We start from the raw sequence: 12,756 nt of genomic DNA on the forward strand, positions 1-12,756 counted from the left end.
AAAAATAGCACAGCTCGAATGTTTGAATAGCCTGAAAATTTAGACTGAACAAATGGATGATTGACATCATTCTATCCTTCATTCTTGTCCTTCAGACTTGAATTGTACATAAAAACTTGCTGTTCCTTATAGACTTCAGTCCTAAAAATGTCAAGTTTAAAATTTATTTTAAGGTCGATACACTTTATGATTTCTGGCAGGTTCTAAGTTTGCAATAATCACTGCCTGACTACATTATCTGGATGAGATTGACCAATCAGAATCAAGTATGCAAAAAATAAATAATAATAATAATAATTTTAATTCATTAAAGACATGCCGAATTAGAATGCAAGGCTGTGTAATGTTTAAAGCAAGTGACATTAATTTTGATTACCTTTTTTGTCTTGATCCTCGTTTATGAATTTTCCCTCATATAAAAGGTATAGGTGTAACAACTCATGCAGTCTTAGGCACAGAATATCTTGTTTCTTTGCCCCTGTTTCCAAGCTCATGTGTCTGATCTGTCTGTGTAGAGAGGACTGTGGGCAAGGTAAAATGAACCCTGCTTCGCACTCAAGAACAGTGAAGAGCCATGTGCTTTGGAGAAACTGTATCTCATACATACTGTATCCTGCCATCTGTAATGTCCTCCCAGCGTTCTCTTGTTATTCGTAGCTCTGTCTCATATCATGATTATAATCAGCCCTGTAGCTTGTGTCAGGAGACCGGTGCTTCACTGTGGAGACTGAAAACTTTGTCGGTTTCATTTTTGGATTCTCTTATCTTCTCTGGATTCAGCTTCTTCCAGTCCTCAGTTTTTAGAATGTCTTTTTCTTTTGGCAGATATTTTGAGAATTATTTTTTGCTGATATTCCATAAATTTGAGGGCACACTTTCTTGTTGTCTCCGCTAAATCATACATCAGCCTTTTATATTTGGTTGTGAGGCAGTGACAGCTGTTATGAAATGTTTCCAGATATATCCTGCTGATATGATAAAATATGTTCAACATTATGGAATGCCAAAGCTGCCGTAATTAGAAATAAATATATAAATAAATGTACAAAGAAAAGTAAAAAAGCAAAAATAAATAATTGTTTATAATTTTATTTCCTTATTTATGTATTTTTTCCCACATTTATTTATTTTTTGTTTTATTTATTTATACATTTATTTATTTCCACTTTTATTTATTTTTACGTTTATGCATTTATTTACGTATTTATTTCTTTATTTATGTATTTCCACATTTATTTCTGTATTTATGTATTTCCACATTTATTTCTGTATTTATGTATTTTCACATTTATTTATTTCTACATTTCTTCGTCCGTAGGGTAATGAGGAGGTCGTGTTTTACCGCAGGAATAGCAATCCTATTTCCACATTTATTTAAAAAAAAAAATGTGGGGGAAAAAAAATACATAAGGAAATAAAATTATAAATAATTATTTATTTTTGCTTTTTTTACTTTTCTTTGTATATTTATTTATATATTTATTTATTTATATTTCTTTGTACATTTCTTTCTGTCTTTATTTCTTTGTAATTACGGCAGCTTTGGCATTCCATACAACATCACTGATCCAACTCTACAAGCATCTTGACATTCATAAGGCATAGTGCGATTGTGTTTGTATATCATTACACAGATGGGAAAAAAACACATTTTTATGGACAATTCTTATCAGAATAGTCATCAAGCTAACTCTAACATTGTTGTTGCTGGGCTTCATAAAGAAATGTTTACCCAGAAAATAAAAAAAGTCTTAAAATATACTCGCCCTCCTGTCATCCAAGATGAAAATGAGTTTGTTCTTCATCAGAACAGATTTGGAGAAATTTCATCACTTGCTCACCAATGGATTCTCTGCAGTGAATGGGTGCCGTCAGAATGAGAGTTTAAACAGCTAAGAAAAACATCACAATAATCCACAAGTAAATCAATTAATGTCTTGTGAAGTGAAAAGCTGTGTTTAAAAAAAAAAAATCCATTGAGGCAGCTTAACATTAAAGCATCGCTTTAGTCCTTAATCCATAATAATGCTTCCTCCAATGAAAAATTATATCCCCTGTTGTCCTCTCACATCAAAATCCACTGACATGTTTGCTTAGAATTGTTTTTGACTGTTTTCGCTTGTAAATGGTGCTTGATCTGTCCATATTTCTTGATCTGTGCATATTAGATGACTTTTTCACTGGAAGCAAAATTATATGACTTGAGGAAGCAACGGTTTGAAGATAAAAATGTCTTGATGTATTTATATATATCAAACATGCAGCTTTTTGATTCACAAGACATTAATTGATGGAATGGAGTTCATTTTTTTTATCAGCTGTTTGAACTCTCATTCTGATGGCTCCCATTCACCGAAGAGGATCCCCTTGGTGGGCAAGGTAATGCTAAATTTCAAAAAAAAAAAAAATTGCAATGAAGAAACAAACTTATTTACATATTGAATGGCCTGAGAGTAAGTAAATGTAGTCCTTGAAAACTCAAGTAGTTAGTAGTTTTTCCATCGTTCCTTCATGCCACAGTCTAGAGTACAACTATCCATATATTCCACTGACCTGTTCACTTTTGGTTTGCATTATTTCAGGGCATGATGGAATAGGGAACAGTGACAGTAGAAGTGCTCAGCTCTGAATTCAGATTTCATTGCATGAAGCATAAGCTTGTATTTGGGTTTAATGGATATTATAATGAGGACAGGACTGTCAGGAGCGTTGATCAGAATAGTGCTGAAGATTTTTTTTTTTTTACCACTAATGCCATACCAGCAAGATGATGGAGAGGTAATGACAGTTGTTGTTTTTTCCTGAAATCTAAATAAAGTTTTGTTGAAATGTCATTAAAGTTGAAAAAAAAAATACAAGAAATCATGTGAAACCGGCAGTCTATAGAGGTTTCTTGGTATAATTCAGTTCTTTCACTGAAACTAATGATAGAGCATTTCATCAGATGAATCATTTCTTTAAGTCTTCACTCCTAATTAAACACCTACTTCCTTTTCTGATTTTAAGATGCTGATTATATGCATACAGTAATGATCCTCATCCATGTTAAACAATGAGAAGCACTTTCAGATCGAAATCAAATGAGCCCTTTGATCACAAATTTATTGTAATCCCTTGAAGGCTCATCAGAATACTATAGCATAATTAATACAAGCACAAATGCTCTGCGACCTCAAATTAAATGAATCTGAACACATTGCTTCATACAAAAAAAGAAAGTTATTTAATGATCTGCTCTTGTAGCATACAAGACATCCATTGAGGTTAATGGTGATACACATCTCATGGTCCTGTGCTCCCTCAGACAGCAGAGCAGGACCTGAACACACTCCCGCAGATGACTTCTCATTAGTGCTAGTTTGTTATTGCCCTCAAACTGCTCTGTGGCACTTTACAACTGAGAGATGCTTTCAGCCATAATACAATGTTGTGATCTCATGATGTTTAAAGTCAAGCCTCATTCAGTGGTAGTTAATGTGACACATGAAAAAGATAATATTAAAAAATATTAATACATCTGAAAGGACATGATTAAGAATAATGTGTAATTTATTTATCAGATATCTTTATGAATATGCCCAAGTTTGTCATGCAATTTTGAGATAAATATGGAAATGTACATTATTGGTCAAAAGTTTAGGGCTGGTTAGATCATTTAATATTTAAATTGGCAGCACTTGTTTGATAAAGTATAGTAAAACAGTAATATTGTGAAATATGCTGATTTGGTGTTCAAGAAACATTTCATATACATATAAGTAACTTTTTATTAATAGAAAGTTACAATGAACAGCATTATTTGAAATATAAATGAATCTATTATAACATATCAAATGATTTTACTTTCACGTTTAATGTATTTAATGTGTCCTTGATAAAGGTATTATAATATAAATAATAATAATTTTTGTAAATATGTGGTGCTTGCTATGACTGCCATATTTTTTTTTAAATCCATTTTAACCCAAATTCAATTGTTTTCTGTCACTGATCATGTGCTATATAATATCCATATCAAAAGAAATGTCATAAACATTTTACCATGCAGCTGAGTTCAGCAGTGTCATCTTTTCATGTAATGTTTGAATAGAGTACACAGTAAATGGCTTTTGATACAGTACAAGTGCCCTTTAGAGGATGCCATCTATTTTTGTAAAGCTCTCAGAGTTGCACTCAGTACCGTGCCTAATGAAGACTCTGCTATAATACAAAGAACCACTAATGATGCACTGAATGAAGCTGATCTTGGTGGTTGTCAAGGTTCCACTGTGAAAGTCTGAAATGATCGACAGGTAATACCAACAGCGATAAAAGCCATTCAATGTATTTGTCTTCATTCAAGACCTCCAGCTCCATAGGTTCACCAAGGGCTGATGAAACGTGAAGTTTTTTGCCTTGATTTATAATGGATTCATTCTCATTTGTACATAAAATTATGCATTTACATTCTCTCAGCTATCGTCTTAAAATTATCCTAAGTACCAATTGTTTCATAATTTAAATTTGTTCATACAATAAAAGCACAATGACCCATTCATCAAGGAAACATTTAAATAAAGTAAATAATGTGTGGTTGGTTTTTAGATGAAAAGAGAACTATTGTCTGACTCATAACTAGTATGAAGTCAGTTGTAAATGTAAGATTGAGACTGGAGTGTTGGGTGAGGATTCATGTAAAAATGTGAAGCGGAGCAAAACAGATGCATATATGCAAAAACATCTTTCTGTGAGCTGCAAGATCAAACAGACATTAGCACCAACATGTGTCAGCATCTGTGTGTCCTCTGCAGTTCTCCATTCGTATCTTGAGCCAAATGTCTTGATACTTTTGCTTAATTTATTCTTTTATGGAAACAGTAATAATTTGGACAGGTTCTTGATCAGGATCTCTACTGAGTGCCAAACAGCCACAAGTTAAAGTGATGAAAAAGTATGAAGTTATATCCAGTGTTGGGTGCTAATTAATTCGTTACTGTAATTTAATTACAGTTACTTCTTATGTAATTGAACTTAATACTGTACATGAGAAGTTAGGTTCCAAAACGCTATAAATCCATTTGGATTAATTTGAGTACAAATGTGTTTTCTTTACCAAGAAAGTGGCAAGATGAAAACCACTATTTTCTGTTTCAAACATTCACATAGCATCTTTAGGCTATAATAACATTAAAAATTCAAATCCAGATTTTGATTTTCAAAGATTTATTATAAAAATTAATCTTTTTTTCCCCAAAATGCAATAAATCCATTGAATCAATATAAAAGTTATTTTTCATATTGAAAATATTGAAAGTACACAACAAAGTAAGTTGATCCACATTATGACAGCCTCTGAACTCTGAGTCAATACTAATCTTATATACAGCAGAGAAAGGAGACTGCATGGCGTTTATCACGGTTTGGGGAAAAAGGGAGAAAACATGACAGAATAACACAACAAATATCGCATTTTGCATAAGATAAAAAATAGCCTTTTCAGTACCGACCATATACAATACTGATTTTGGTGGAAATCATTTTTTTTTATCGCGTTTTGGAACCAAACTCTTCATATAGACTGTAGAACATTTATACACAATACTATAGTGGATTTAACATCAAGATGTAAAGTCTAACTTTAAAATGCATGCGTTTTATACATAGGCGGAGTTTGGGGGGGGGGGCCGGGGGGGGCACTGCCCCCCCAGATCAGAGCCAATCGATTTAGTCAGATCTATGAATACAAAAATATTTTCAGATTGTCTCATTTTATTTGCATTATCTTATTTTAATGAGTATGTTAAGGCTAAATTATTTGTAATTAATGTAAAAAAAACCCCCAAAAAACCTACTCTCACAACTCGCGAATCTCAAAGTATCGCGTGAGTGGACTCTCTTCTCGTTCTCTTCCCGCTTTCTGGAAAGATACGCTAAATGAACAAAATGTATATTCGTCGTTTTTTTAATAAACCCACAATAAAAAGCGTGGAGGTCTCTAACTTTGACACTTCTCAAAAGAGGCAGATTCTTCTACATTAGGTAAGACATAAGTTTTTATTCCACTCTTTGTATAGCCAACCAGTCGTTGTTGTAAATGTATTTTAAAGGGGCTATGTGTAGGTTTTTACTTAAAAAAATCTTTAAGATAGAGTTTTCATTTGTCCATTTATGAGCCAACCATAATGTAATAGGAAGAATGACACCTTGACTGTCCGCCACGGTTGCCTCTATCAGCCTGTAGGCTCAGTTGTGTCTGGAGGAGTCGGGTCCAAATTGGAGCGAAAATTCACAAAATGTGACGTCATGCGCGTTCTCGTCTACAGCGGCAATCGCTAGCGGTAGTGTTTGAAATGGACTCTGTGGACGGAAAGAAGCGACCAGCCTCCAGCACAACCCAGACACCCACAAAAGCTCATCGTAAGCTTAAAACAAAAAACAAACAAAAAAGCCTCATTTAGTGCGCACCGAGAACGAGCATGAGACTGGCTGCAGTTCCTCTAACGGCCACTGGTGTCAGTAACTGTTAGAAATTTCAGAACTTACGCAGTGCTCCTTTAAATGAAGAAGAAAATATATAGGCTATAAATAATTGAAAATGTAGAAAATATGGTATATGCAGTGTGCAAAAAAAAAAAAAAAAAAGGTATATACGGTGTGTAAAAAATAAAAAATTAGAGCTCATGGTCTAACCGGTAGGTGCCCCCCCAGGCAAAAATGTGAAACTCCGCCTATGGTTTTATACCCTTCTCACTTTAAATAGTCTACTTTGGTGAGTTAATAAGAATAGGCTATTGGTAACACTTTAGTGTTCAATTCTCACAAGTGTTGGTTATTAGCATAAATATTACTGGGATATTGCCTGTTTATTATTACTTAAAAAGCACATATTAATGTCCTTATTCTAGACCTTATTCTAAATCCTTAATCCTACCCAATTCTTAAATTTAACAACTACTTTACTAAATATTAATAAGCAGTAATTACGAGTATTTTGAGGCAAAAGTCATAGTTAATAGTTAGTTAATAATAGTGAGAATTGGACCCTAATCTAACCTGTGACCAGAAATTAATTACTTGAAAGAATTAAAAGAACCATTTCATGTCTGTCCTAATTAACTTGTCAAGGCTGTTTTAGAAAGTATCTAGTACTAATAATGAAATATACTTTTTGGAGAGAGTCATTTGTACAGTAATCTAATTACACCGTTGAAGATGTAATTAGTACTTTTTTAGAGTAACTTACCCAACACTGGTTACACTTATGTAAGCAGTCACATGGCTTACTATAGTTTAAATAGTTTAATTGATTAGACTGCACTAATCCATGCAATATGAGATCAAATACTACAACATTCTTGAGATAATCTTTCACTGATTTACAAATAAAAATGTAGCTTGCTTATTTATTCGTTCATTCATTCATTCTTTCAAAGTAAAGTTGTGTCCCATATCTCAAGAATCATATAGATTCACAATATACAATTCACAAGGTAAATATCACAATTAATTAATCAGAATTGTAATAACTTGTAGGTCTATGTTTCATATTTTGCTCTTTTTTTGCAAAGTATTTATTTTTTTGCAAGTGATCAGGCATTTTATAGGCTACATTTTGGATTCTATTTAGTTGATCTGCCTTCATAGACAGCATGCTTGGGCGTCTCTAAAGAGTTAGGGAAGGTGACTCACTACAGGTTTTGTGACACAGCCGATGATGTCACATGAAATACTCTGCATCAAGGGAGCCTGTAAAACTTTGATTTCTTTCGTCCCGTTTTTGAAGACAAGCTTTATACATGGGGGATACGAAGATTACTCCTGAGGTGTTGGAGCAACGACTACAGTTTTATAATCTTACTCGTCAGGAGTTTATTGAGACGTATCAGATAAAACCGTTGGTTTACATCCCTGAGTTGCCAAAACTACATTTGTTATTATGTACACAGTGATTTTTCTCCTGGCTCTCATTGGCAATAGTTTGGTTGTCTATATTGTCTTAAGAAAGCACAGCAGACCAGACTGCCACAAATATTTTCCATCTGCTCTCTAGCCGTCTTGATATCTTTCTTCTGCATCCCATTCACTCTGCTGCAAAACATCTCCTTTGAATGGTTCGGGGGTGAGTGTCATTTATAAAGCAATGTTTGTAATGATATGCATGTTTTTTAATGTCTTTTATGTTCACCAAGGCCGTATTTAGGCCTACTTTATTTACTCAAAATACAGTATAAACAGTAATATTGCAAAATATTATTAGAATTTAAAATAACTGTTTTATATTTAATACATTTTATTGTGATTTATTAAATAAATGTAATTAATTCCTGTGATGGCAAAGCTGAATTTGCTGCATACATTACTTCAGTCACATGATCCTTCAGAAATTATTCCAAAATCCTTATGGATTTCAAGTGAGTTTTATGTATGTATTTATTTAATTTATTATTGTTTATTTATCAGTGGTGAATAGTTGTGCTCCTTAATATTATTGTGCACTGTAATGCCATTGTTCAGGATACTTTCATTTATAGAAAGCTCAAAAACTTTAGCATTTAAAAAACAAAATAGAAATCTTTCGTCTTTTTTCTCCAAGACCGTGACAGATTTCTGCAAGTGGCAAGGATATATAAATATTTAAAAAAAAATAAACTGTACTCTTAGGTACACTGTACTGATCTCATTTGACTTTGTGGTTTGTGTCAGTCAATGTCAAATCATTTTAATAGGGTAAAAGTGTGCTAAAATATTGATTTAAATAAAATAAATACAATTTTAAAAAGAAATCGACAGATTAAAACAGAACAGGACTGTTAGCATAAATAAATTTCAGCTTCAGGTAAATCTAAATAAATCTTTTATCCCGAGGTCATTGAAAGGTGCGCGACTGACTCCTGTAGATATTAACATATTGTTTAATTCACATCAAAGCAGCTAGTCGTGATTTACAATTAATAAATATGGATTTATTAATCTGTGGGTTATTTTATTTTCATATAACACTTTTTTTCTCATTTTCAAGTATTTTTCGAATCCTACCTCTTAAATAAAAATGTTTTAAATATTTTCTTAAAACAATTTTTAATACAAATTTTGTTTAGCATCGCTTTTCAGTCAGGCAGTACCTCAATATACTACACCACCGCTCAGGCATATTCTCGGACACCTACAGGTCCTTCTTCCTTTTCCTCGTCCCTGAGCGAGCCGACGCGAAGATGGTGAGTGGACTGTGGACAAATGATTTTGAAAATCCGATGAAATCTTCTCCATCCAGCGATATTATATTGACATTGTTTCCATAAAGCACACTACATATATATAATAACCAGTATATAGCTTCATTTAGAGAATATAATGTGTACGAACTCTTCTGTATGGTGTCTCGTTTCATACCATCGTGCTACTCTTAGCACAGGCTAGGAGAATAAAAATGTTATATTTCGGGCATATATGTGGATCCGTAGACCAAAAATAGGAACTAAATAACATTGGAAAACTTGAATTGATCCCCTTATGTTGTATTTAGCCCGTGAAGCTAATGTAGCTAAAGTGCTAGCCATGGTTTCGTGCTCATTAAGTGCAAGTGTCTTAAACTGCACACGTTTCGGTCTGCATCTATACAAGATACTCACGTTTCCTTTTGAATATCGCTATTAAATATTACTAATAAACTAGGCGTTTTCGCAGTACATGGCTGTCAAGTAACTGTTCAGGGTAAGAAATATGACTGTCATGACAAGTATAATGAAATTGCCTCATCCATGTTGAACATCAGCCCAGCTCATAATATTTAAACTGTTTTACTGTGTTTTTATTTCTTCAAATGTTTCTAACAAATGTCTCTACATTTTGCAGAACGAGACAGTCACCGTCAGGACCAGAAAGTTTATGACAAACCGGCTGCTTCAAAGGAAGCAAATGGTAAGCGTGTGGCAGATATTGTATGCTAGCTTAATGTCATTTAGTGTGCACTTTTTGTTCATTTGCCCATTCACGTTTGTATTATTGTTTTCAGGTTGTAGATGTCCTGCATCCGGGCAAAGCAACAGTCCCCAAGACAGAGATCAGGGAGAAGCTTGCAAAAATGTACAAAACCACCCCAGATGTGGTGTTCGTCTTCGGCTTCAAAACTCAGTTTGGCGGTGGCAAGACAACAGGGTTTGGCATGATCTATGACTCCTTGGACTACGCCAAGAAAAATGAGCCCAAATACAGGCTGCAAAGGGTATGCTACTCATGATGCTTGTAGGATGGTGTGGTTGATCGCATTGAAATGGAAAGGCGGTGACTTCAATATGCGCTGCATGTTGCAGAGTGAAAGTGTGGTGTTAATCAGAAATGAAACGGCTTAATGTTTATGAATGAAGAAGTTAATATGGATGTAGATGTTATCGTACTTTTACAGTTGTAATGTAAAATAAGGTCCCATTTTAGTTCATATTTATAGTAGTATTGTTTAGTTTGTAGTAATTTTATAGTTGCTTTTTTATAATCACAATGTTTGAAATTGTGCTGCCAAGCATTACATTTACTTGTTTTATAAAGCTCTTCCTTGTTTTCCTCAGCATGGCCTTTATGAGAAGAAAAAGACATCTAGGAAACAGCGCAAGGAACGCAAGAACAGAATGAAGAAAGTTAGAGGCATTAAGAAAGCCTCTGTTGGTGCTTCTGGCAAGAAGGTAAAGTTCATTTTTTGTTTTGAGTTCTTTAGGATTGGAGCACTTAATTTCTGTTGCCCATCATAGATGTTTGTTTCGTCATCACTGTCTTGGGTTTTAATGTGTAACTTGTCATCTTTCCTTATCAAATGTACATCTGGATTATAGAAGGTAAACACTTTCCCAAGTAGACTAACTGCTGTGGAAGGAGAGTCTGGAGTGATCTGTAAAGTTAACTCCAAACATTTAGCTGCTGTGTTGATGGCTAATGCTATTGATCAGGATGTGATTGGAAGTAATTCTTACAGGCAACTCTGTTTAATCCCACTCGAGTAGTGCAACTAGTGTGCTCCCTAATAGTGAAGTGCTGGACTATGTAGTAGAGTAGAATAAACTATATTGCAATTGCTCTCTGAAAATGGTTTACAAATTGTGACCCTGGACCACAAAACCAGTCTTAAGTCGCTGGGGTATATTTATAGCAATAGCCAAAAATACATTTTATGGGTCAAAATTGCTGATTTTTCTTTTGCCAAAAATCATTAGGACATCAATTAAAGATCATGTTCTGTGAAGATATTTTGTAAGTTTTGTACTGTAAATATATCAAATCTTTAACTTAATTTTTGATTAGAAAAATGCATTGCTAAGAACTTTTTTTTGGAAAACTTTAAAGGCGATTTTCTCAGTATTTTGATTTTTTTTTTTTTTGCACCCTCAGTTTCCAGATATTCAAGTAGTTGTATCTCGGCCAAATATTGTTCTATCCTAACAAACCATACATTCATGGAAAGCTTGTTTATTCAGCTTTCAGATGATGTATTAATCTCAATTTCGAAAAATTTACCCTTATGACTGGTTTTGTGGTCCAAGGATCCTGTGTTTCTAACACAGATACAAAGATAATTTTCAGTATGTATTTGAATTGTTCCAGTCAGCTTATTTGACTTATAAATCACTTCTAATTTGTAGCATGCTGTGTGTGGTTAGCATTCACTCATTTGTGGTATACTAGCCACTTGACTGCATGTCTGCAAGTTTGACAGAACCCACTGGAGTATTCAGAAACAACCCCTCCCTCAGTTATATTTTCCCTTGAAGTGAGAGTTTGTCCTTGATATATACATACTTGGGGATTTTGTATGAGTAGTGTGTATTATAGTTTTGAGTGTTGAAATGTTGTAGAAAACTCATTGGAATGTTTTCTTTCCTCTTTACAGTAAGACCTTCAGGGAAGACCAGCGACCTGAAAATGTTCTTGTACATTGTCAAATAAATTCTTTAAAAAAAAGTGGATCACGATGTCTGAGTGCTCAATCAGAAATGGAAAGTTTTGTGTTTTTGCTTGAATGTTTAGTACAGAGGTCTTCAACCCTGTTCCTGGGGACCCACTATCCTGAAGAGTTTAGCTACAACCCTAATCAAACACACCTGAAGCGGCCAATCAAGCTCCTCTAGACTGCTTGAAAATTGCAGGCAGGTGTGCTGAAGCCGGTTGGAAATAAACTTTCCAGGAGAGTGGGTCCCCAGGAGCAGGGTTGAAGACCACTGGCTTAGTAGCATGGGACTGTAATGATTGATACAGATGTTAAATATAATATCTAAGCCTGTAGAGATTACTACACTTTACAGCAGTGCTTCTCAACTCTGGGTCTGAGGAGCCACTGCTCTGCACTTTTTGTATGTCTCTCTTATCTGACACACTCAGTTCAGCTGATAGTCTCTGCTAATGAGCTGATCTGAATCGTTTTCAATAAGAAAGACACAAAAATGTGCAGAGCAGTGGCTCTAGAGTGACAACCACTGCTTTACAGCAGCCAGTTACCTGCATAGTAAAACCTTACTACCAGTTAGCACAACATCTGATTTCTGTGGTGTCTCCTGATATCTTCATCTCAAATATATTAACCCCTTAGGTGGGATGCTTGACGCTCTTTTTTTGTTTTTTTTTTGTTGTTGTCCTTTTTCTATCAAATCGTTTAGTGATTATAAGTTATATATCGTTTGAAAGTTTAGAAGATTCATCATGTGGAAACCATTTTCAAATCGGATATTGTTACCATGGAAATGTTACTTTAAAATCTTTTGACAGTTTCCTCCCCCTTAGCAGGCAGTGTTAAGT

General features: G+C 34.2%; 1 protein-coding gene across 1 annotated transcript; it reads left to right on the forward strand.

Moving 5' to 3' along the window:
• Positions 1-9,147: 9,147 nt before the first annotated feature.
• On the forward strand, positions 9,148-11,928 carry LOC306882308 (small ribosomal subunit protein eS24). The gene is made up of 5 exons (XM_079436847.1): positions 9,148-9,194; positions 9,832-9,897; positions 9,992-10,201; positions 10,542-10,655; positions 11,855-11,928. Exons 1-5 carry the CDS (start codon positions 9,192-9,194, stop codon positions 11,855-11,857), a joined length of 396 nt encoding a protein of 131 aa, XP_079292973.1. The 5' UTR covers positions 9,148-9,191; the 3' UTR covers positions 11,858-11,928.
• The last annotated feature ends 828 nt before the right edge of the window (positions 11,929-12,756 follow it).

Source organism: Barbus barbus (assembly GCF_936440315.1).
Source record: "Barbus barbus genome assembly, chromosome: 16".
Lineage (NCBI taxonomy): Eukaryota > Metazoa > Chordata > Actinopteri > Cypriniformes > Cyprinidae > Barbus > Barbus barbus.

What these genes read in the sequence shown, in the direction of transcription:
- LOC306882308 (XM_079436847.1), top strand. An exon ending in TGCTTCAAAGGAAGCAAATG is followed by an intron (nt 9,898 to 9,991) that starts GTAAGCGTGTGG and finishes TATTGTTTTCAG; the next exon opens with GTTGTAGATGTCCTGCATCC. An exon ending in CCAAATACAGGCTGCAAAGG is followed by an intron (nt 10,202 to 10,541) that starts GTATGCTACTCA and finishes TGTTTTCCTCAG; the next exon opens with CATGGCCTTTATGAGAAGAA.